The sequence below is a fragment of the Sander lucioperca genome, chromosome 11 (assembly GCF_008315115.2).
Source record: "Sander lucioperca isolate FBNREF2018 chromosome 11, SLUC_FBN_1.2, whole genome shotgun sequence".
NCBI classification, from domain to species: Eukaryota; Metazoa; Chordata; class Actinopteri; order Perciformes; family Percidae; genus Sander; species Sander lucioperca.
In genome coordinates, this window is record NC_050183.1 from 35,953,668 (window position 1) to 35,979,805 (window position 26,138).

A 26,138-nucleotide genomic window follows, 5' to 3' on the forward strand; every position below is an offset into this window, starting at 1 on the left:
CAGTTGCCAGCCAGTTCTGTGCACCAGTTAGCCCATGTGTGGTCTGGTTGTCCATTTTGGGGCCTACTTTTTCTGTGTTTCTTTTTCTGTATCTCATGTCCTTAGTGTAAAATCTCTTACCCTGGCAAAGAGATGCTGCTGTCGTATTGATTTATTCAGAAAAGTAAGTCAGAACTGTTCAAAGAAACTGTGTGCGCGATAAAGAAGCCTGTGAGCGGTAAAGTACCAGACAGCCTGAACTAAAAGTAAGAGCTCATTAAATCTCAGGAGGAAAAGTAGGGCTAATGAACAGGAGAGAGGGCAGCTAAAAAAAAAAAATCTAAAACAACTCAGTATAAGCTCACTGGCTTTTTTTTAGAATAAAGAAACTGAAAACAATCATTGGCGAGTGGTTTGCTTTAATTCCACTGTGTGTGTGTGCTAGGCATGAAAACACTTTTCTGCATCTGCAATATTCTATCTAATCTGCCTTATCTAATTTATCACCTGATAAGATCAATATGTAACCTGTTCCTTAAACTGCTGAATAATTGAGCAGAGACCCACTTCAACCCTTTCATTTCTACAGTACTTGTTTGAGATAAAACATAAAGCGGCTCTGAGCACTGATAATGACAGAGTGTGAAAAACAGCAGATTCAGCTATACATTCCTGTAATTTAGTTTGGTCTCAGACTTTTTCGACAAAAACAAACACGTCTGAGGTAACTGGTGTCGGTGTGTGTGTCTTTCTGTTGATATCATCCCGTCACACAACCCACAGGAGTATCTGTTGGAAACATCAAGAAAGCAAGCGTGTCGGTTCAACTTCCAGCATCGCTTACACATTCACTGCTCAGCTGTGTTAAAGAGAAGGTAATCATTACAGCTAGACACACGTCAAACTCCCAATAATGTTTAATAATCAACAAGGGCTGCATTTTTCAAAAGTTGACACCAAAAACCAACATTATTATCTGTGCTGTCTCTGATGCAAAAAGTTAATTCACCGACACCCACACTTCTACATTCCAATGACACACTAGTTCAAGCTCAATGATATATAATATCATATAACATTTACTGGAGTGAAATAATCTCATGTTTTTGTTATGGAAGATAGAGGTATGGAGTTCACTCTATATCACCTTGAATGCTTAAATGCAGAGGTAAATGTGTAGTCCATTTTTTAACAGCAACTCAGAAATAAGCAATAGGCTATTGATCAATCATTAGTCTCGCTTTGTCAGACCTTCCTCCACAGCCCAGTGGAGGAGGCTCTGGCTAGTCCACACAGCATTCTGGGATGGGAGGAAAAACGTGCTCTAGTTTATTGGCATTTCTTTACACCAATCACAAACGTCTTGGGCGGTGCTAAGCACCGGACAGAGCCACGGTGCCGCTCCAAAATAGCCTCGGGAAGGAACTTGTTTTGGTGGAACGTGTTTACGTTCAAAAGTTGTTTTAGTCGTGCAACAGAAAACTCAGATTGGACAGATAGTCTAGCTAGTTGTCTCAATTTACCCTGCAGAGATCTGAGGAGCAGTTAACCATAGTCCTCATAAATCCACCGGAGTTTAGAATTCCAACACAAAGAAAGCGGAAGGTGGTGGACATCCGGCCGAACCATCATTAACCCCACAGCCAAAGACCGGACAGTATGCTCTCTGGCTGATGAATGTCGTCTTGAATAAAACAGTCCATAAAATTAAATCTGCCTGTAAATTAGAGGTAAAAGTGTTTGCTACGTGTTCATTGTTGCTGACACTATTTACAAGATCTTATTTACAAGGTATTATGATTGCTGAAATAAAAACTTTGTTCATAATAAATAGTAGTTGAAAAGAAAAGCTCTTACCTGTACACAATATATTACACAGTGTGTATTCACAATTTATCATTGTACAAAAAATACATACAGTATATAAAAAATGACTTTTCAACTGTTTCCTGGAGTGAAATTCCAACAGAAATCCTGATTAAGTCTCATCATCAGCTGCTCAGTCAGAGAACAGAAATGATAGACAGTGGAAGAAATTGGCAAGGAGAAACATGACGCCAATCAAAAGAATTTATAATGTGAAGACCTTTTCTACAGCAGCACATCTATAGGAAGATAATTAGTGCACTGTTGTCGGCCTTTGGCTGAATTCTATACCTCAGCAGAGTCAAATCTCTGACTCATCATTTATGTATCCCAGCCCGTCCAGACTTGAAATGTTGGCCATAGGTGTGAAGTGGTGCTCCCCGTTCCCTTTGAAGTTAACAGCAGAGTGATTATTATTGGCACTGCAAGGTCTTCCAGACTCAGGCCCCAGGAGCTTAATCTCTGAAGTTCTGTTCGGGATGTGCATGTATTCGGCTGACTTCCTTTTCCGCTCGCTTTCACTGGGGCGCTGCGCAAACTTGAAGCATCCCCAACGTCCCTGACTCCAGACCCAAAATAAGACCCCCATCAGGGAGAGACAAAGCAGCGACAGCAGAGCCACCGCCACCTCTAAACGAGTTACCCTGCTAGTGTTGCTTTGGCTTTCAGGGGACAACGGGTCCTTGCTGACCAGGTTTGGCAGAGATGCTAGCCCTGGTGCAGCTGTAGTCAGACTGTGAATAGAGTTTGAGGAATTTGTCACCTGATTGCCAGGAGTAGTGTGGTCCCCCGCTCCTGCGCCAGAGTAGAGCTGTAATTGATAAACCGCCACAGTCCGGTTGTATGCTCTGCCGTTGATCAGCTCTACTGAGTCACAGGTGTACAGGCCAGCGTCTGATTCAGAGGCACTCAGGATGAGGAGGCCCCCGCTGTAGATGTAGTATTTGTTGTTGGAGTGAAGTGTTTGGTCAGAGAATCGCCACAGGACCTGCGCCAAGTTAGAGTGGAGCTGGCAAGGCAGCTGGATATTGTTTTCTGGAACTAGGGTAAAGTCCACAGCTGCTACTGGATCTAAATAAAAACCACAGACACACATAAGGTTGGTCTCCCTGCACACTAATGAATAAGACTGGGCTGGGAAGCTGTTTGTTGTAAATGTACCTGGCTGGGGACATTGTGAGACGTTTCCCTCCTTCAGACTCTGTACTGCATTATTTGAGGGGGGTGATAAGCTGTAGACTGAGGAGCACTGCTGGGTGTTGAAGTCCCAGGCACAGTAAGGATCCCTGGCCAGGATGCAGTCCACACAGGTGTCGTAGCGGCTGCAGTTACTGACGGGCATCTGGATAGCACCAAACTCTGATCCTGCATACAGTTGGCCCTATGTTTACACACACGCAGACACACACAGACACACACACACACACACACAGACACACACAGCATTTCATCTTTATTACCACTGAAGCCTCTCTACTGCCTGTCAGAAGCAATATAGTGACAACATATTTAAATTGAGATATAAATTCAAAATAAAGCTCATTGTACAATATTTGCCGAGAAAAAGCATCAGTAAATTAACATAATCTATGATAATGATGAGCTAACAAACCGTATTGCCACTGTATTGAACCTGGTAAGAGTCACCTTGCTGGATGAGAGGCGCAAGATGCTAATAGGAACTGGGTTTTCATACAGCTGAATTTCCTCAATGATGAACATCTCTCCAGCGTAGTTGACAGCCTTCTGAACGAAACCGTTTTCTATCAGAAGACAAAAAAAGGACCATATAATACCCACATAATAAGCACATTACACAAAGTGTGTGTCTAAAAAAGATACTGATTAAACAAATGTTGTGGTGGCTTTAAAAGCTTCCCATTAAAAAGGTCCCAAAACTACATTTTCATCATCTGATTCTTACTATAACCAATGGGTTCCTACGTGAAAAAAACTATTTTCTGTCCTAGTCTGAACAGTTTTGTGTTTTTCACATGTATTTCATGTTTTTGCCCTGGCTTTTAAGACTGGTTTGAAGTAGGTGGAGCTCAGGTGGAAAAAGGTGATGTGCAATCAGAATTTGAATAAAAACAAGATAACGGTGGGGTTGTCAGCAAATATTAACTTCTAAATGCCTTATATTAACATATTGTATCAGACAAATGACAAATGTATTCTGACCAATAATTGTGTGAATATAGACACCTTTTTCATTAGCTTACTTCCTACATTGATGCACATCAACATCCGCCCTAAGCCATAAAACTACAGGTTGTCAGCACTGCACCGACAACCTGTAGTCTGCAAATTGGAACAAACTACACGGTCCTAATTTAACAAATAAGTTAAATTTGTAAGTTTTAAACAGTTGGCTTTAACCCAACATTTTACATTATAGAGAATTTAAGATTTAAAAACCAAGTTTTCAGGGGCTTTAAGTTTAACCAGAACAATCATACAGAAAACTAAGCTGAGAAAGAAGCTTATAATAGCCCCAACATCAGATCAGGTCTACGTTCATCTTTGTAAAATTACACCTATTTTGTTACAGATCCCATCCCATAGTTTACCTGTGCTAATGAACATGACAGCATATCTTTGTCTGTCCAGTGCCAACACATTGTCTACGACAATCCGAGTCAGCAAAGCTCCCCTCTTGAGCAGAAGTGGCCCTCCTGTCAGCGGGCGAACAGCCTCGTCCATAAGGGGCCGGTCCCTAATGAACTGGAGGGTTTTGTCTGGAAGGTCCAGAGAGCGATTCATCCCCATTTGACGTGCCACGCTATTGATGCACTGAAATACAAAGCATCAATTCAGAATTGGGTTTTTCAGATTTGCTTGTATGCTTCAATATCCAGAAGCATTTCTGTCTTTAGACTCACCGCTCCTGGTCTGGGGACTGGCACCTCTCCAGTGTACATCACCCACTTGACGTGAGATGTCTCCACAGCGACGGGTGTCTTAAACTTGCCCTCATTAAAAATATCTCGAATGGCCGACACACTATATGCACATACTGCAGAGACCTGGGACAAGCTCCTGGAAACATCAAATCAAACAGTTATTCAAGCAAAATGTTTGTGGAGAGTACTTTATAAATGTCAACTGTCAAATAAAAAATATTAACTTCTAAATGCCTTATATTTACATATTGTATCAGACAAATGACAAATGTATTCTGACCAATAATTGTGTGAATATAGACACCTTTTTCATTAGCTTACTTCCAACATTGATGCACATCAACACCCGCCCTAAGCCATAAAACTACAGGATTTGATTGTAAGTTCTTACGACTGCGGAGTGAAGACAGCGTAGAAGACGCTCTTCCTCCAGTCCTCGTCCTTCAGCAGGAAGACATCCTGGACAATGGGGGGCAGGCTGGGTTCAGGGAGGGAACAATCCAGACGAGCTTTCAGGAACGACGTCCATTTCCTCTGCAGTGTCCGTTGGCCGCCCATATCCCCCTAAACACAGAGACAGAGGCGCTCGGTCACGTGCAGTTCTGCAGACATTCCTCTCAACCACAACAACCAGACCAGTGTCAGACAGGCAGCGTGAGGCCAAACACAAAGTTTGCACATTTTCAAACAGCAATGTTATTAAACCTACTCTCTCTTAAAGTCTCTGAAAATGCCAAAGGTCTTGCAGAGACTGCAAGTTTTTATTCAGTACTTAATTATACCTTGCAGACACGGGCCACTCGAGACACTGCAACTTTGCTGTAGAAGTCGTACTCCATGGCATTCTCACTGAAGAACATGTACACCTTATCATCATCACCATCCGGACTACCAAAACTCTCACCCACAAAGTCCATGTAGACAAAGTTTGGCTCTGAAATCACACAAAAATGAAATAAATGCTTAGGACAGATGCAGAGAAAAAAAACTTCCTGCCTCAGTTACATTAAAGCATTACACATACAGTAAGTATGCACATCTTTATATAAAACTTTAAATGGGCAGTTTTGTTTTTTTTTGCAGAGGAGGAACTCACCACTGAGCCAGGAGCTCTTAAATGCAGTGCGGAGAGCCAAGTCTGAGCTGCGCAGAACCACCGGCTCAGAGCCCAAGAAGTTGATGGATGTAGCAGAATACAGGTCATTTCCTGTTAGACAGGAACAAGAGGTGAGGAAAAATTCCTGGAAATCCATTATTCATATTAAGCTAGAACAATATCTAATTTATATGTGCACTAATGGACACAGCCAACTGGCTTGTTCTCACTAATTAGTACATATTTTGAGTGAGCAGGTAGCACTAGCGGAGTCGGAGATATTGGGTGACATTTGTAACTGTATTCGGTGCTCAGGTCTTGTGGCCTCGTAAAATTTGCACACAGTTATCATACGTTGCTCTTTGTTGTACTGTTGGTGCACTTTGAACGCTCAGCCGCATTCTGTGCTTTGTTCCCATTGGCAGCAAATCTGACTCAGACACTCACCAACCATGAGGGAGGAGTATCTCTGGAAGGGATCAAAAGGACACTTCCCCTTTCCCTCCTCCTGCTTTCCCTCCAGCCTCAGCTGTCCATTAACAAACGTCTGTCGGAAACAAAGGCAGAGAAAGAGAGAGGAAAGAAAAAAACAGGTTGAGGAAAAATAAAGATAAACGCTGCAATTTTATTGATGAACAGTATTGGGACTTCACCAGTGGTTTGCATGTTTTAGCCAATTAAGTCCAACTTGCATATATTTACATTATGACTCACCATTTTCCCAAGTATATAAAAGACAATACAAGTTTTTAAATTGATCTCCAACCTTCAACACAGCAATTTTTTTATATTCTTGTTCAAATGATATCTTGCTAAATAATTTTTGACATAGACCATCCCTTAAAGTAAACATATACCATGTTATTTTTTATATAAAAGTTAGGTTGTTGTGTTGTGGTTCTGCACATAGAAACCATTTCATTCTCCTTGGTGATGCGTTCAGAACACTCAGCCCTCTGAGATTTGAGTAAAATACACTGCATTTATAAGCTGGATGTTGTTGAACAATCAAACTCAACAAAGACAATAAATAAGCAAACAACAATTTTCCGCTTTAATCGCAAGCAAGACGCACATTAGAAGAAGGAAATGTAAACCATGGCCTCTTGCTGAGAAAATGTGTTGACTCTGTATTACAAGACAGAGAAGGGGAGTTTTCTTAATTTGATGCAATTGGAGTTTTTCAGAACAAGCACAGTTGTCATTAAAGGAACTGTATCTTAAGGCCTTTGTATATTACCTGCAATTACAATGATTGCTGTTTGGCTGTCAGGTGATGTTCTATATTTGTCTTTTTGTAAACTAATTCCATGAAAAATAATTTATGATATAGCTTATTCCTGTATGCCACAGGCCTCCACTGTTGCCCAAAATGCATCAATGAGCCACACTGTTGAATTGGCTGACATGTTCCTTTATTGCGTTGAACATGGGCCAATGTAGTTTATTTTGAGTCAATCCTACATACACTGTCCTGCAGCTGTAAATACTCACTAAAGCACCAATTATATGTGTATAAAATAGTCCCCAACAAATGCACTATTTACCCTGTACGAGAAATGTTTGCTAAAAACAATACAGTGATGAGCTGTTTTAGAAAATCACTGAGATCCACTTTGGCAACATCATTTCATACATCCATGGTTGATGCTTCACGCCCTTGACCGGCAGCTGATTGGACGAACGTGTCACGTGGGTCTGGCTGCTTGAGAATTTCAAACGACTGTCATGGCGGCTCGTTGAGAATACAATCTCATATTTTACGAAAATAGTTCACCGAAACATTTTAAGCGAGAAATAGGTCATACAGTTGCTGAATCTGTCTTCATTTCAGATCAACAAAGGTTAGTTTGAAAGATTTTCGTCTACTTCTACTGGATAGTCGTGTCACGTTCAACGGATTCATTTGCATAAAGATGGGCATCAGCCAGCTTTTTTGACGCGCAGCATTTTTTCAAATGCAGCGGTGCCTTCCTGGGATGCTTTGCGGGTGCGTTAAAGTCGCTTGACGTCACCCATAGGAAGTGGAGTGCGGCGCAACAGAAGCGTCGCACGGCCAGGTGGAACTTCACTGTTAGCATCGCTAGCATTCGCCTAGCCAACTCCTTCACCACTAACGGAGCGAGCTAGAAAATCAAACTTTTCCCGAAGCCCGTGGGGAGGAGGGCCACAACATCATGACCACCAACAAAGACTGTTCTTGCTCGGGTTTTAACTTCTGGATATTCAGCAGCGTTGCCACAACGGACCGCATCTTTCTCCGCCGCCATTACGGAACTACAACTCAAAACTAGCGCACAACCTCAACGTCATCGTTCTCAGCCACTCCCTCTGTTCGCTGATTGGACCGGTAAAAACCCAATAATATACCGCAAATCCAGACGGAGTACTGAAGGAAAATGAAAATTGAGCGGAAGTACGTAGGAGGGCAGAGCCAGACTGGGAGGAAGTTGGAGGCCAGACTGCAACAGAACTATATCAGGGAGGTGTGGACGGGGATGAAAGAGATCACCGGGTGTGGGGGTAGAAGAAGACAAACACCAGGCAGCCGTGAGAGAGCAAACAAGCTGAACTGTTACTTTAAGGGCCCTGACACACCAACCAGACGGGCCGACCATCAGCAGAAAAGCCAGTCGGACTGATCAGTCGGGTCCCCGAGGTCCAAAAAATGCCTCAGAACACAGTGAGGCGACGCCGACTTGAGCGTACGCTCTGCGCGTGCGCGAAACGTAATACGTCTCCATAGCAGCAGGCGGCGCTGCTCTGTATTGTTTCCATTAACAGTTTGATTATTTACCAGAAAATGAAAACCGGCAGCTGATTGGACGTGGTTCTTTTTTCTCCGGAAATTCACAGCCAGATTGTCATGGCAGCTTGTTCAGAATACGATCTCATATTGTACTAAAATAGTTCACCGAAACTTGTTTCTGAAAACATTTTAAGCGAGAAATAGGCCGTGCAGTTTCTGAATCTGTCTTCATTTCAGACTGACAAAGGTCAGTTTAAAAGATTTTCGTCAGATTTTGAGAGGCTCATCTGCTCCCCATTTCCGGGTGAGTCCCGACTGCCCTGTCTCCGACTGAACATGTTGGGTCGGCCAAAATGAAGGCCGACGGCTCCTCGGACGGCCGACAGCACGGGAGACACTGAACAGACTTGAGTCACCAACCTCGCCAGACGGTCCAACGGCCGATTATCGGGCTGGTGTGTCTTTTCTCTATCAGGTTTAGTTCACAGGTATCCCCTGCCTCCTCTACCACTCCACCAACCCCCCACACCCTTTCACTGCCTCCCCCCCTCCCTCTCTTGCTCCTACACCTCCCCTCTCACTCCCCTGTGGTCTGCCCACTGCCCCCACCACTACAGCACATTTCCTCTCCCCCCCCAGACACTTCAAGCACACACACACCCCCCCTGCTTTTCAATCACACCTGGCCAGGTGAGGAGACAACTGGAGAGGCTTCACCAGCGCAAGGCTGCCGGCCTGGACGACATCAGCCCAAGGGTTCTGAAGACCTGCGCCAGCCAGCTCTCTGCTGTTCCCCAGCATCTCTTCAACCTGAGCCTGAGCCTGCAGAGGGTGCCGCTGCTGTGGAAGACGTCCTGCCTTGTCCTGGTCTCCAAGAAGTCAACTCCATCTGGCCTCAAGGCCTACCGCCCAGTGGCTCTCACATCCCATGTGATGAAGGTCCTAGAGAGGCTGGTCTTGGCCTACCTGAGGCCGCTGGTGAGATCTTCTCTGGACCCTCTACAGTTTGCCTACCAGCCTCGTCTGGGAGTGGACGACGCTGTCATCCTTCTTCTGCAGCGAGCTCATTTGGACCTGGATGGCGGTGGCGGCACTGTGAGAATCACATTTTTTGATTTCTCCAGTGCATTCAACATCGTCCAGCCACTGCTACCAGGTGAGAAGCTGCAGCTGATGGGTGTCGGTGCGTCCACAGTCTCCTGGATCACTGACTACCTGACAGGCAGCCCACAGTTTGTCCGTCTGGACCGTGTTCTGTCTGATGTGGTGTTGAGTGGTACAGGGGCTCCACAGGGGACTGTGTTGTCTCCTATTCTGTTCACCTTATACACCACAGAATTTCAGTACAACTCAGAGTCACGTCACCTACAGAAGTTTTCTGATGACTCTGCAGGGTGTATAAGGGATGGACAGGAGGAGTAGTACAGAGCGCTGGTGGACAACTTTGTGGAGTGGACTGGTAAGAATCACCTGCTGCTGAACGTGAATAAGACCAGAGAGATGGTGATTGACTTCAGCAGGCAGGAAGGGAACGGCTCTGCAGCCCCTTTGCATTCTTAAAGCTTATTTTTTGGGGTGGGGGCTTTTTTACTTTTATTTCCAAGTGACAGTGGATAGACAGGAAAGGTGGGAGACAGATGGGGGATGACACGCAGCAAAGGGCCGCAGGTCGGATTCGAACCCAGGCCGCTGCAAAGGACTCAGCCTACATGGGGCGCATGCTCTAACTGGGTGAGCTAGAGGTCGCTCCGCCCTTTGCATTCTGGGTGGAGATGTGGACATGGTTGAGGAGTACAGAAGTATCAACATCGACAACAGGCTGAACTGGAAAATCAACAGCACTGCTGTTCACAAGAAGGGGATGAGCAGACTCTATTTCCTGAGGAAGCTGAGATCCTTCAACGTGTGCAGCAGAATGTTGGAGAGATGTTCTACCAGTCTGTTGTGGCCAGCGCTCTCTGTTCACCTCCGCCATCTGCTTGGGCAGCAGCATCGGAGCCAGCGACACAAACAGACTGAACAAACTGATCAGGAAGGTTGGCTCCGTTATTGGCTGCAAACAGGAGACATTTGAAGCTGTGGTGGTGAGGAGGTCACTGAAGAAAGTGTTATCCATCATGGATAACCCCGACCACCCTCTCCACCCCACACTGGTCCAACAGAGGAGCACCTTCTCTAAGAGGCTCCGACAGCTTCGATGTCGCACTGACCGCTACAAGAAATCATTCCTACCACAGGCAATACAGCTTAACACTTCATCACTGAGTGTTAGATACGACTCATATACATCACTAGACATCATAACTGCAATTTGCACAGGTTTACTTACATCTTTATTAATACTATTTAAGTAGTTGTACATTTTTATTCCTAACTTGTATATATGTTGTACATTCTCCAGTTTGTACTTTTTTTTTATCTTCATTTTTTTGAATAGCTGTTCTTGTATTCTATCCTATTTATTCTTTCATGTATATTCTATCCTATTATTTCTTGTATATTCTGTATGTGTGCTGTGTGTCTGATATGTTGCTGCTGTAACACTGTAATTTCCCATTTTTGGTATCAATAAAAATCTATCTATCCATCGATCTATTCATCTATCCATCTATCTCATACAACCCCACTTCAAAAGATCTGAACTATCCCTTTAAATGGGAGCATTCAAGCCAATGAGGAGTTTATAATCAAAGTAAAGAAAAAGGGACTGCAAATGATTAGAATGACTCAGCTAATCAACAGAGATCCTGCATACAGAAACAAAATCCTCTAAGCCAACTCCATATTCTACAGTTTACTCACCATATAATCGCAGGAGGGGCTAAACGCATTTGTGCCACACACAAACATTGTGGTGTCATTCACTTTGTGCAGGGTTCGAATGTAGTTACGGCATTCCACCTGCAACAAGATCCAGCAGAGAGAATGCCAAGGTCAGAGCTTTGTTAGTTCAGCCGCAAAAACACAAACATGCCTCACACATACACTGACTGCACCGGCTGCTGGGGTTGAGCTGGTGACCGAAAGGTCAAGGCTGTGTACATTTTCTACTTGTGCCTTTATTTGGACATTCAGTATAAAGCTGTAAGCAAAGCACTTCAAAGAAAGTTATGTGTAAAGACTTAAAAAGGAAAAAGACTCCCATATAAATGATTTACCAATGCACAGATATAAACTGCATGGGGAAGTAAACTGCTTTTAGCAATCCTTTAAGAAGTAAAAGTTAGCGTATGCAAGCTCTGTTTGGAAAGACATCACACAAACCTCAGCATGTTTTCCTTTGTACGTGCACTCCCTCTGCTTCTCCTCGGTAACTCGCCAATACACCTGCATCAACAACAGAGGGAAAGTGTCTTGTCAAAGCACATAGGAATGGTGTCGCAACCCACAGCACGGCAGTGAAGCTGTAGCCCGTTTACCCTACCTAACACATCTCATTGTTTATCCAGCGTCAAGACCAGTCAGTTCAGTCAGGGACTACCTGCGGGCTGGGACACCTGTCCCTCTTCACTTGTGACTGTTAGCTGTCTAACTACAATTTTAAATCAACAGACCACTGTCTCTAAAGTTCAACAAGACCATTATTCATTCAAATTCCTCATGCAAATGTGCAAACAGAAAACAGAAAACAGTGTTGAACTGGCTGCTGATGTGAGGGCAGTTCATTATGCAATCTAATGCATTTCTGTAAGCAATCTTCAGCCAAAATACACTCTCTGAAAATAGTGAAAGAGGGCAGAGAAAGAATATAATCACTGGAGGCATGAACTGATATATGAAATGTTAGTGAAATGTGCTTGTGACCAAGATAAGTCTGAGGGGTCATGAACTGATTAAAAAGGTACAAGAATGTAATTTCTTTTTAACTTCTGTTGCACAATTAGTTTTTTTCTAACTTTCTTCAATTTTTGCTTTATTTCTTGTGCAAGGTGGAGGGTGGGGGTGTGGCCTTGACCAACTGCCATGCTTCGCTCGTTTGCAAGCCAAATGTCTCTCTCTTTCTCATGGGTGGGCCAAATTCTCTGTGCGGGCAAAGCAGAAAAAGGGGAGGTAACCTTTCCCCTTATGACGACATAAAGGGAAGTTTCCAGATTGGCCCATCTGAGCTTTCATTTTCTCAAAGGCAGAGCAGGATACCCAGGGCTCGGTTTACACCTATCGCCATTTCTATCCACTAGGAGACCATAGGCAGGCTAGCGGAACTCATATTAATGTTAAAAAACCTCATAAAGTGAAATGTTCATGCCATGAGACCTTTAAGAAATGATAAACCAAGAAACCAAAAACATATAGGAACATCTGATATAATCCATGATAAGGAAAGACAATTCCGGCCTTGAGTGGCTTACTGGTTATTTGATGAAATGCCTCAACCACCGGTCATAACATATCATTAATGCTCAATAAATCTTCAATTTTTAATCTGCAATAATTAAAAGTTAATGAATAGCAATTTAATCCAGCAAAAGAGGATTGGCATGTTAATATGTAACTGTTCTGCAGGCATGTGTGTTTATGTGTTATTTTACAACAGCTTCAAAACAGAACACAGCTGGTTGATGAGAACAGAGTGGCAGACCTTCACGCTCTGTAAACAGATCTTTCACATGTTCTTACCGCAGCCTTTTTGACCGAGACGTTGTCGATGTCCAGAGCATATATGGCCTCTCTGGCCCCCAGCAGCAGCACACCCAAGTCGTCTCTCATTAGCATAGTGGAGTAGTTGAAGATCCCCTCTTCTTTGAACAACTTCAGCTTGTCTAAAAAGATAAGCATCTGCATTACTTACTAGATTTTAGCTGCTGTGACTCTCTGCAGTTGGCAAAATGCTCCAACAGCAAAAACAAAATGCAAACTCATTGAAATGTAATAAGCAGTGGTGTAGTCTATGTGAAAGGCAGGTATACGCAGTATACCCACTAAGAAAGCTCCAGGATTTCCATATACCCACTTAAAAATGCCCAATGACACGCAACAACATACTTTCCATTATATTCTTGATATATTTTGAATTGTCATCCGTGTTCTTTTTCTTCGCATAGGCTAAATAATGGTATTTCCAACGTAAATTGGTGCATAAAAGTGTATCCAAATGCAGAAAATGAAGTCGTTGAGGCTCAAACTTCCCTGGGGGAGGACACCCATACCCCCCTTTTCCCCAAAGGCAGATTCTGGCCCATATATATAGGCCAATACGTGTGTGTATATACTGTATATAGTACAGTATACCCACTACAATACATTAGACTACACCACTGGTTATAAGCTTGTCCCAGCCAGCACATAAACTAAAGTTAAAGTTTCACTGCTTGTTCACATACAGTGGTTAAAATATTAAAATGCATTTTTAAACTGACACAAATTCTGGTATTTATTGGTCGAACCGAGGAGTAAATATTCCAGAAACACTGTACCAACACATACGAGTATCCCATGATATATTAGTGGGGAAGCATTGAGAATGTGTGACTTACTCTGGTAGGGGACAGTCTTTCGTGGGACACAGTAGTGAGTGTCGAGTGCACTAAACGAAACATGAAGCATCAATCCACAGACGATGCTCAGGGCTGAGAGAAAAGACATGGCTCAGAGTCCAGGTTTGTCTAAGTGTGGAAGAGCTGCACAGTCCAGCTCTGCCACCAAAGCAACCGATCAGAGACAGAACATGGTCCAAGGTCTCAGTCCAGATGTTGCCGCTGTTACACTGTGGTGATGTCACTGTCCTGGACATGTGCCACTCTGGCACAAGTCATCCTCTGAAGGCAGTTCATAAGTATGTTTAACCAGGTCTGTGGGGGGGTGCAGCTCAGCCTGATTTCAGTTCAGTTTGAAGTCGGTGTCCTGCGGGTGGTGTATCTATGTCGGTGTTAGCCTCCAGCGCAGTGCTAATGAGCTACTGGTGTCCTCTCTGGAAGGAGGAGCAGAAGCCATGCTGCCCAGCTACTGGTGAGGAATACTGGAGGAGATCATCTTAATGGACACCTGTAGGAAAGATATGAAAACATCTATGCATTAAATTATTAACATTAACATACCCATGATATGAAAAGACTGACTTTAATGCTAAAACTTGAAATGATGTATACATTAAAAGATCGGCAAAGTGGATGATATAATAACTTTTAAAAATGACCTCATATAATTATCAAAATGAAAATCTATGCAGTCAATTGACAGCAAGCAGGAGTGAAAGATAGACATCAGATGATCATTCAGACCTTTCACCAGAGAACTGACCATAAGCTTCCTCCTAAAAGGGCCACTTCAGCAAATTAGCGTTGCACTAAGCAGATTAAAACCCAGAACGGTCAAAATCGACCAAAATATCCTGACTTTCAGTGCATTGTAGGAGGCCAACAACACTGGATCCTACAATTCCCATAATGCAACTTAAATCAGCTTTAATTAGACTCTTCCTGTCTGTTGTATGTCCTTAAAACTCCAGAGTTCACCCAATTCTGTATCAGAGGCTTACAGAACTATGAAAAGCCATAACTGTAAACTTCACAGAGGAAACTGATGTCAAGTGAAATGCTGCCATGCTGCCCACCAACCCCCACTCTCTCTTCCTCCTTCACTCTCTGTCTCTTCCTGTCCTCCTCCCTGATAAGAACCTGCTTCCTCTGGGCTCAGCTGGGTTCACGCGGCAGAGGGGATCAGTTCAGGTTTGGGCATGCATGCAGATCACAACAATTCATTGCTTTAGTGCTCCATCCCTACCCTGGGATTCAAGCTGAATTGAGACCTACCACTTCTTTGGCGAGTTTCTTTCTGTTTTGACTAACTGAGCAGCGCAGCCTCATTCAAAATTCATCAAGGCACTTTTTCTCAGAATAACACACAAAGCATACTTAAGAGCAGACTCGCAATGTAAAAACTATACTCTTATCTTTTTTGGTGCACACTGCTCAAAAAGCAGCCGCACCACACAGCTGCTTTGCAAGTGTTGTTTAGATTTTTTTAGCTCGCAGAGAAGAAAATACAGCAGATTTCACAGAGACGCACAGATCCTTTGAGACACACACCACAGAGTCCTCGCCTGTTGACAGAAAGCAAAAATGACAGGATCCAAATTTCCTCGAGAGACAGCCAGGCACCCGCTCCCTTGTGCCTCTGAACAACCTCAGTTTTTAATGTGCATTTCGCAACAAACTGCCATGCTCCCACCTTGTTGTTACTTGACACAGCGGGACGAGCTGCTGCATGTATAGGACTGCTCATCTGTTGTCAGAGCGCTGATGTCTTGCATACTTTCCCCCTCAGGCTGTGAGGGTGGGGGGTGGGGGGCTGTAGGTTGAGCACTACAGCTGAATGAATTGACTGCAGGTTGTTTTTCACAGCATTTGACAGATACTTCCAAACAGTGCAGACAGACAGGTATGGCTATAACAATAAAAGCGTGCAGCAGTTGTCCCCGTTTTTCTCCTTGGTTTATCCATGGTCACACTCACACACTGACATGTGGACGTGTGGCCAGTGTGTGTGTGTGTGTGTGTGTGTGTGTGTGTGTGTGTGTGTGTGTGTGTGTTTGAGGGATGCACAGCTGAGGTTTTTACACACGTTATCAGTCACCAGTGGCACACAGCTGCTTTTTCTTTTCTAGTCTTTTTTTAGTATGAGATTTCTAACATTAAAAAATCTTAACCTCTTTCAAGCAATTTAACATGTTGAATGAAACACAACACTTGATATATTATCTATCACCTTACACTGTAAATGTATTGGCGAATGGTGACCATTTTAGCAACCTACTGACACATCCAGCAGACACTGAGCAACAGTACCATTCATTTAGAGTTGTGTGTTTGGCCACCTGACAAACATAAGTCAAATATTTACTTTACTCTACTACTGTCTCTTTAGCTGCTAAATGCTAAGGCTGCACAATATATAGGTTTTTCATCGTCATTGACATCTCAACTTGCGCGATAAACACATCGTGAAAATAGAAAAAAATATAGTAGCAACGTATTAAGTTACATTCTGTCTGTAGGCACTACTTTGTTGTCTAATTGGTCAGAATCTGCATGTATGCGACTGAGGTTTATTAAACTAGTGCTGCAGCACTACACTGCATTGTTGAAGGAGAAAAGTGTGACAAGATGAGCGCAGACGAAACTGGTGCCTAAAACAAATAGCACATCAGCCATCTAGCTGTCATATTTTTGATACAGAAGAGATGTCATGGCACAAGCACAGGTACTATGCAAAACTAAAGAACTCTATCTATTGCAAATAAAATAGTTATTGACATATTCAACAACATTGCATATTTTCCTCATATTCTGCAGCTCTACTAAATGCTCCACTTTCTTCACCAGCTTTGCCAACTTTGACTGTCTGTCAGTCATTTGGTGCTGGACAGGAGGCTTAAAGTAGCTTTATTAATTCAATTCAATTCAATTTTATTTATAGTATCAAATCATAACAAGAGATATCTCGAGACACTTTACAGATAGAGTAGGTCTAGACCAAACTCTGTACTTTACGAAGCCCCAACTATTACAGTGGTTGCCTCAAGAGCAAGCATTAGCAGTAGCTATAGCGACAGTGGCAAGGAAAAACTCCCTTTTTTTGTTAGGAAGAAACCTCGGACAGACCCAGACTCTTGGTAGGCGGTGTCTGACGGCACCAGTTGGGGGAGTGGTGAATGGTGGCAATAATAGTCATAATAAAGATAGTGAAGCAGTGATCACAATGGTAGTCATAGTAGTTCATGTCATAGTAGGGCACAGCAGGGCGTTACGGGGTGTAGTGTGGCACAGCAGCCTGGGTGGACGCGGTTGGACGCAGCAGGACGCAGTCGGACACTGCGGGGAAACGCAGAGCGTAGCAGGGTGTAGTAAGTCCATAGTGTCAGCTGCACCCAGGACCCCGGTGTAGGTGCCACCCAATTCCAAGGCGATGTTCTGGGTGAAGAAGAAACAAAGGGACTCCGGGGAGAAAACTCCCCAGAGCTAGGTTAGTAACAGGCATTTCTGGGACTAAGATGCACACAAAAGGAGACAAGTGAAAAGAGAGAAGAGGGAGCGGCTCATTGTGTCCTTGGAAGGAGCTTCCCACAGCAGTCTAGAGTTATAATAGTATAACTAAGAGAGGCAGGCTAAAGAGAGGGGCCCTGGACCGGGCTCGTACTCTCCCCTGCCGGAACGGGCTTGTACTTCCTGCCTCCCTCTACTCTACTCTACTATGCTGCAACTCCTCACTCCCTAACTATAAGCTTTATCAAAGATGATGGTTTTCAGTTTATTCTTAAATGTGGCGACGGTGTCAGCCCCCCGAACCCAAGTTGGGAGCTGGTTCCACAGGAGAGGGGCCTGGTAGCTGAAGGCTCTGGCTCCCATTCTACTTTTAGAGACTCTAGGAACCACAAGTAGCTCTGAGTTCTGGGAGCGCAGTGCTCTAGTGGGACAATAAGGTACTAAAAGCTCTTCTATGTATGATGGTGCTTGACCATTTAGTGCTTTGTAGGTCAGGAGAAGGATTTTAAATTCAATCCTGGATTTTACAGGAAGCCAATGCAGAGAAGCTAATACAGGAGAAATGTGATCTCTTTTGTTAGTTCTTGTCAGAACACGTGCTGCAGCATTATGGATCAGCTGGAGGGTCTTGAGGGACTTATTTGAGCAGCCTGATAGTAAAGAATTACAGTAGTCCAGCCGGGAAGTTACGAATGCATGGACTAGTTTTTCAGCATCGTTTTGAGACAGGATGTTCCTGATTTTGGCAATGTTACGAAGATGGAAAAAGGCTGTTCTTGAGGTTTGTTTTAAGTGGGCGTTTAAAGGATAGATCCTGGTCAAAAATGACTCCTAGATTTCTGACAGTAGTGCTGGAGGCCAGGGCAATACCATCTAGGGTAGCTATATATTTAGATAATGAAGTTCGGTGGTGCTTGGGTCCCAGCACAATAACTTCCGTTTGTTTGAGTTTAACATCAGAAAATTGTGGGTCATCCAGGATTTTATATCTTTAATGCACGCTTGAAGTTTAGCTAACTGACCGCTTTCGTCTGGCTTGATTAACAGATATAATTGGGTGTCGTCTGCGTAACAGTGAAAGTTAATTGAGTGTTTCCTAATAATATTGCCTAGAGGAAGCATATATAAAGAGAATAGAATTGGTCCAAGCACTGAGCCTTGAGGAACGCCATGGCTAACTTTAGCGTATTTGGATGGTTTATCGTTAATATTAACAAATTGGGATCGCTCAGAAAAATAGGACTTAAACCAGCTTAGTGCGATTCCTTTAATACCAACTAAATGTTCCAGTCTCTGTAAGAGGATGGTATGGTCAACAGTGTCGAATGCAGCACTAAGATCTAATAAGACAAGTATGGAGACAAGTCCTTTGTCAGCAGCAGTTAGAAGGTCGTTAGTGATTTTCACCAGTGCCGTCTCTGTGCTATGATGCATTCTAAATCCTGACTGAAAGTCTTCAAATAGACTATTTCTATGCAGAAAGTCACACAATTGATTAGCGACTACCTTCTCAAGGATTTTGGAGAGAAACGGGAGGTTAGATATAGGTCTATAGTTGGCTAAGACCTCAGGGTCGAGGGTGGGTTTTTTCAGAATAGGTTTTATCACAGCTACTTTAAAAGACTGCGGTACGTGACCCGTTAATAAGGACATATTGATCGTATCTAGTAATGTGGTGTTGACCACGGGTAGTGCTTCTTTAAGTAGCTTCGTTGGAATGGGGTCTAAGAGACAGGTAGTTGGCTTAGCTGAAGAGACCCTTAACATTAATTGTTGGAGGTCTAAAGGATAAAAGCCGTCTAAATAAGTATCAGGTCTTATCGTTCTCTCTAGCCCTCCTGCGCCCAATGGTGAGTCGTTGGAAGCTGTGGGCAGAAGGTGATGAATTTTTTCTCTAATTGTTATAATTTTATCATTAAAAAAGGTCATGAAGTCATCACTGCTCAGAGCTATAGGAATAGATGGCTCAATAGAGCTGTGACTATCTGTCAGCCTGGCTACAGTGCTGAAAAGAAACCTTGGGTTGTTCTTATTTTCTTCTATTAGTGTTGAGTAATAGTCTGATCTGGCATTTCTGAGGGCCCTCCTATAATTTTTTAGACTATCTTGCCAATCCACACGAGATTCTTCCAGTTTGGTGGAACGCCATTTACTTTCAAGTTTTCGTGAGATTTGTTTTAATTTGCGAGTTTGGGAGTTATACCAAGGTGCTAGTTTCCTTTCCTTCATCATCTTCTTTTTGAGAGGAGCAACCGAGTCTAAAGTAGTCCGTAGGCAGGCCGTAGCAGCGTCTACAAAGTTATCAAGTTGGGAGGGACTAGAGTTAACATAACAGTCCTCTGTTATATTAAGGCATGACATTGAGTTAAGTGCTGTTGGAATAGCTTCCTTAAATTTAGCTATAGCACTGTCAGATAAGCATCTAGTGTAGAAACTTTTATTTAATTTCGTATAGTCTGGTAGTAGGAATTCGAAAGTTATTAAAAAATGGTCTGATAAATATTAGAATGTATTTACCGAATAAAAGCTGCACGCTGCGGCCGCCTAGCAACAAGGTTGCTGCGAGCAGTTTGCGGGCCAGAAAACCAAAACAACTAGCTAAAAGAAGCTAAAACTTTCCATAGAGCTGAGGGAAGTTGCCGAGCTCTGTGTTCTGGTTCGTCACTATGAGGAACACCCTGCACTTTGCACATTTGATCTGTTGCTCATAAAAAAATTCGAGTGCAGCTTTATGATTTCCATATAAATAATGAGGGATGGACCGATACTGGCTTTTCAAGGCAGATACCGATACCGACGATTAGTAGTTATTAAACCCGATAATCGATATTTGTAACCGATTTGCATTTACAGTGAAAATGGAAATCTTTAAGTCAAAATTAAGATTTTGGAATGTTACAAACTCCAACACAAAACTTTGTTTAAATTCTTTAAGCAATTATTTAATGAATTATAAACTTTCAACATAATACACAGTACATAATACACAGGACATTAAGTCAGACTCAGTGGTGAGTGAAACCGAAGCAGAGGGACAGACACAGAGCTGTAGCGGAGACAAAGTAGCACACTTCTTAATTCATTAACTTTATCGGTTATCAGGTAAATAAAATGCTGATACAGATAATCTGCAAACTGCCAAAAAACGGCCCGATAATCGGTCTATCTCTATAAACAATACTAATGCATTGGATGAAATAAATGCATGGATAAAAGTTACTTTTGGATGGTAAGATTATGATCCCATATGTATGTGTCTATGTCCTCCACCTTTGCTCCTTTTTTGTTCTTTTGAATTAATCAGAAAGGACCATCCCATGGACCTTTGACCCCTTACCTGATGGAGGAAGGCTCACAACATCATTGCCAAAATCTATTTGTTAATGCACTAATAACTACAGACTCAATGGCATTTTACAAAGTGGCTTATGACCCTAACCTTTATTAACCACACACCTTTATTAATACAAGTAAATCATTAATGAAGGCTGGTGTATTTCAGCAGATTGTGTATAAAGGGTCCTTACATTATATTTCACACAATGATTAACCATTGAAGTTTAGAACATATTTGTTCTCTCTTTCAGTACTAGTGAGCATAATAATAATAATAATAATAATAATAATCCATCATCAAGTTAGGTGTGCTCTCCACTGAGGAAAAGGGTATGTTGTGAAATCCAGCTCTGTCTTTTGTTTTTTGATCAATGCTGATTCCTGTACAGCCAGCAAAACCTGTAGGGCTGTCGTTACACATTAGACATGACAGGCACATTATAAAAGAAGTGGAATATTTATGAATAGCATTGTTTATGAGAAAAATAGAACAGTATCTGCATACAGTGAAGAACATTATGAAACATTGTCTAAGTGGTTGCATGTAAATACAACAACCACAAAGTCAGCGTCAGGGAAGATGAGCTTCTACAAAAACTAGAACAAACAACAAGAGTGTGACGTAAATAGTTTCTTTTTACATCTCCAGATGTTAATGTGAAAATGTATCTCCCACATGCATCTTTACGCCAAGCAGAATCCTGAAAAGGTTAGCTCCGTGGCGGTGGGTTTTCACTTATAAACAACTGTGGGTTGCAAAGGCTGCACATAAACTATTACAATACGTCCAAGAAGCCCTCCAGCAGTATCTCCAAACACTCCAACCACTTGAACCATGAGGATATTAATAGCCTGTTCAGGAGCCTCCAACATATCTACAATTCTCTACAATGGGTTCTCACTACGACTACGTGATGCGTACAAATTACAACCTCCAAACAGCAGTGTCTGAAATGTGCACAGGCATGCACACTGTTGTCATCACTGTGAGTCATAACAAATCCAAATCCAAAAAGTCATGTGAACAGTCAAACAGCTGGAGTAAGCCCTGACTGCATAGGACCAGGTTCTGGTGTGTGCGTCTTTATTTGTATGACTGCACTATGCTGTGCAGTATGGGTGAGACATCCTCACCCTACTGATTTACCTGAGTGGCTGAGTAACTGGTCTATAGGTTTGATGCTGGTTGAGTCACTGGCTGACTGGTTTGTTGCCAGTGTGCCTGTTTTCCAGCCTGTGTGCTTGTTTGGGCTGGGGGGGTCAAACACAGAACATGTATCACAAAAGCTATAGTTATAGTACAAAAACAATTCCAATATAAAAAATATCAGTACTTTCCTGTAAACTGAAATTTCTGATATGCCTCAGTTCAATAGCAGCATCTACATATTCCACCTTCTACAATCATGTTAAATAAAGTAATACAAATAAATGAAAAATCCACTGAAAATTGGACATTTCTGTAAACAATCTGTGATATGTAACATTATTCCAGCATTTATCTTGTGAAAAAACAGTAAATATAACAATAAAAAGAGGACTAAAAAATGTTAAACCAAATGTTACACTAAACATATAACTAAATATTCACATTCGATTAATCACAGTCTTAGTGTCGCTTTGCCAGACCTTCTTCCACAGCGCTGTGGAGGAGGGTCTGGCTAGTCCACACAGCATTCTGGGATGGGAGAAAAACATGCTCCGGTTTATTGGCATTTCTTTAAACCAATCACAATCATCAGCTAAGCGCCGGACAGAGCAAAATAGCCTCGGGAAGGAACTTGTTTTGGTGGAACATGTGTATGTTCAAAAGTTGTTTTAGTCGTGCAACATAAAACTCAGATTGGACAGATAGTCTAGCTAGCTGTCTATTTTTTTATTTTTTTTGGTTTATTTGATTAGTAAAAATAATAAATTATTATTAAAAATAACTACTTTTCATCTGCAGTCCCTAGGCAGCTGACATAGGACTAACATAGAGACAGCCAGCAGTCATACAGCACTCATTCACTATAAATTGGATTTACCCTGCAGAGATCTGAGGAGCAGTTAACCGAAGTCCTCATAAATCGACCAGAGTTTAAAATTCCAACACAAAGAAAGCGTAACGGGCATCCGGCCGAAAAGAGTGTGATCCGGCGGAATTCCCGGCAGCAACGGAGCAATCCCATAAGTTGAATGATATATATTGATATCATTGATATAGACTATTGCGGTCTTCACGATTAGCTAATCGCATTCTTTAAAAATCACAATTTCGATTTGCAAACGATTAATCGTTCAGCCCTAGTGCCAGTCAAGACGTAGTCTGAGTGGCCCACTGACAGGCTGGCTGGTGAGCGTGCTGTAATACATTATTCCATCACACAGGCCTAATCAGGAAACCGGTTGTGGGAGGCTGCTCACCTTTGACACTCCTTGTTGTGTCACAGACTGTGTTGTGAAACATTCACTGGAAAACACACCCCAGTTCAGCAGCGGGTTATATTTTTGCAAGCTCAGACGGCTAAGACAAACCATTATTTTATCATAATGACAGTGCTGGGCCACCTTTTGTTTGCATGCAATGTTCAGGAGAGTTGTAATTAGCTGAAAACAATACTTCAAAAAAATGCTGTGTGTGTAGAGTTTTTAAGCCTTTTACCACCACGTGCATCGTTAGGCTAATGGATAATAACTAAGCGAAAAAATGCAACAACCTGTTCAATGAGATGTTTTCTCTCTGCTCTGACAAATTACTTGTCATTAATGAGACAAGTCTGGTTGAGTGTAAATGCACGCTTGAACACACACATACACACAGAAAAAAAACACACCCAGGCAAGTCTCAGCAGGAGCTGGGGCACAAAAGGAAAACATGAACACCCAAACATCTCTGCCTGCTCTACCTGTGTTGTGTGACAAGTTCACTGACAGACGGGAACACCCAAGAAAACTAAATGTGGTGAGCACTTCAGTTTGGATTTGAAATCAAAACCAATGAACTGATTTAATGACTGTCATTGTATCCAACTTCATAGAGTCAATACCAGGGCTGCTGAAACTAACCATCATTTCAATATGTATTCATTATGGGGGTTATGTTCTTGATCTTTTGGTCTATAAAATGTCAGAAAACAGTAGAAAGTGAACTTCTTAAAGCCCAAGGTGACATCTTCAGATGTCTCATTTTGTCTGAGCAGCAGTTTAAAACCAAAAGATATTCACTTTACAATGATATAAACCTGAGAAAAGCTTCACATTGGAGAAGCAGCACAAAGGAACATTTGCTATTTTAGCTTGAACCAGTATTCGGCTATTTGAAATAATTTCAGCTCTAGTCAGTATATGAATTGTATTCAGGTATATATATTGGTAGAAAATGGCAGCATAACCATGGAAGCACCAGATATGCATATATATATATATATATATAAAAAAAAACAATCTTAAAAATGCCATGTTAGCCTATCATGTGCCATAAACAGCCATTAAACTGCTTAATCCTGCTGTGGTTCTCCAAACTTCAAATCTCTAAAAGTCACTTTAGTGACCATCTGAGTCCATCTGATTATGAGCTACTTGAAGAGAAGCCTTCATGTGTGTGTTCAACAACAGCAGTTACACCCTTTATTTAACATGTGCGTCAGCGATGCTGCAATTTAAACACACTGTGTTTTACCTGTGTAGAAGACCTGTGAAAAACTTTGTCACTTGTCAGGAGCTGGCGCACAACTGTTTGTTTTTTTTTCCCACTGTTGCTGGTTGACATTTAAACCCACATGAAGAAGGAGTTCAGTGAACATCCACTGAGTTTTGGAGTCAGTTTAACACGTAATATCGAGGGGAAACAACTTAGCTTTCTTTTAACTTTTGAAGTCATTGCAAATATTACGTGTGTGTGTGTGTGTGTGTGTGTGTGTGTGTGTGTGTGTGTGTGTGTGTGTAGCTTACAGTAAAACACAAAGGAAACAGGCATCATGTCTAGCTCAGAGACCGCAGAGTTCCAGTGAATTGTGTGGTGTAGCAGTGTGCAGCCCTGCCTCGACACCCAGTGACCCCACTGAGCTGCAGTATGACAGCTGAGCAAGTGCACTGACAGCAACTAGTATATCCTCTGACCGCTTAGCCACACGCACGCATCATGTGCTGTAATTCTCACCATCCGTAAAACTGCACACTCTAAAATATCATGTTAAACTCATATATATACTAGGCTATTCAGTTGGATTCAGTCACACTGCAGACAGAATGCAAACACAGGTATGTTTAGATGTTCTGTTGGTGAATAAATAATGTAGCTCTATAGCTAATTATTCCAAAATGATACACAAAATTCAAACCTGGGTCATTTCTACATGCACAAGCTGTTTCTTTTTGTGGACTATTCACTGAAGAGATTTGCACATTTTAAACTAAATGGTTTGTCACTGGATTTTAATGGAGACAATCTGTGCAGTCTACTTAAGTTTAATAAATACAGTTTGGCTTGTGGTTCCAAGCATTTTCCCCACAGGATTTAACCACATTATCCGCTGCTTTGCCACTTGCCCTAAAGCTTTGCCAGCAGCAACCCTTCAAGTGTCTCTCCCTGTCTGTCTGCGGTGGGGAAGTGTTTGCCTAAACGCATATCCTACTACTGCTTAGTCTAGCTTTCGGCTGCTATTATTAGATATAGCCTATAATCTTAGATAAGACAGAGAAGTTACAGTGTGTGCACCTCTCAACCTCACAGGTTTGCTAAACCAATTCCCACAACCAGCCCGAGCTCCGTGGAAAAAAAACAATAAGCCTTTGGGGAGGTTAACTGCGCACAAACAAGTTAATAAGTCACATGTCATATTTCCGAATCAGACTCACCAGGAGTTTTCAGGGTCTACATGAGAAACCGTTGAAACTGCTGCTGTTTTTTTCTGCCTCGGACCCGGCTGGGCGCTCTGTGTTACACCTGTAACGTTCACTCCGCATCTAATTCCTACAGGGAGCGCAGCGGTAGGCAGCGCCGAGTCACGTGACGTTTGATTACACCTTTCTTTAAAAAAAAAAAAAAAAAAAAAACAGCCAATCAGCTGTAACCGCAAAACAATAGTAATGTTTCCTTTTGATTTGAACTACTTTTGCACTTGTTTGTTTTCTTTGTGATGTGTATTAATCACATCCAAGGTATTAATCGCACGTTGAAGTGCACAATTAAATTGTGATATTATGACAGGATATCACCATTGAGGCCTACTAACATTCAATATATT

The 26,138-nt window shown here is 42.4% G+C and overlaps 1 protein-coding gene across 2 annotated transcripts; it reads right to left on the minus strand.

Moving 5' to 3' along the window:
- Window positions 1–1,846: 1,846 nt before the first annotated feature.
- On the minus strand, window positions 1,847–25,870 carry si:ch211-129c21.1 (uncharacterized protein LOC563087 homolog). 2 transcript variants are annotated; one of them, XM_031318501.2, is made up of 15 exons: window positions 25,750–25,870; window positions 24,063–24,064; window positions 14,068–14,575; window positions 13,211–13,353; window positions 11,858–11,920; window positions 11,396–11,494; window positions 6,292–6,391; window positions 5,845–5,955; window positions 5,531–5,682; window positions 5,140–5,312; window positions 4,728–4,884; window positions 4,416–4,638; window positions 3,493–3,608; window positions 3,007–3,226; window positions 1,847–2,916 (listed from the first exon to the last, which is right to left on the minus strand). In XM_031318501.2, the coding sequence occupies exons 3-15, from the start codon at window positions 14,174–14,176 to the stop codon at window positions 2,147–2,149; spliced, it is 2,436 nt and encodes an 811-aa protein (XP_031174361.1). In that variant the 5' UTR covers window positions 14,177–14,575; window positions 24,063–24,064; window positions 25,750–25,870; the 3' UTR covers window positions 1,847–2,146. The 2 variants fall into 2 exon arrangements, with proteins under 2 accessions (XP_031174361.1, XP_031174362.1); XM_031318502.2 differs by lacking the exon at window positions 24,063–24,064 and having other exon boundaries at window positions 25,750–25,866.
- Between the last annotated feature and the right edge of the window lie 268 nt (window positions 25,871–26,138).

Excerpts from the sequence above, each read along its gene's own strand:
- si:ch211-129c21.1 (XM_031318501.2), bottom strand. The coding sequence starts at position 14,176 with ATGTCTTTTCTCTCAGCCCTGAGCATCGTCTGTGGATTGATGCTTCAT. Across the intron at positions 13,354-14,067 it reads AAAGACTGTCCCCTACCAGA|ACAAGCTGAAGTTGTTCAAA; the intron begins GTAAGTCACACA and ends TTATCTTTTTAG. Across the intron at positions 2,917-3,006 it reads CTCACAATGTCCCCAGCCAG|ATCCAGTAGCAGCTGTGGAC; the intron begins GTACATTTACAA and ends GTTTTTATTTAG.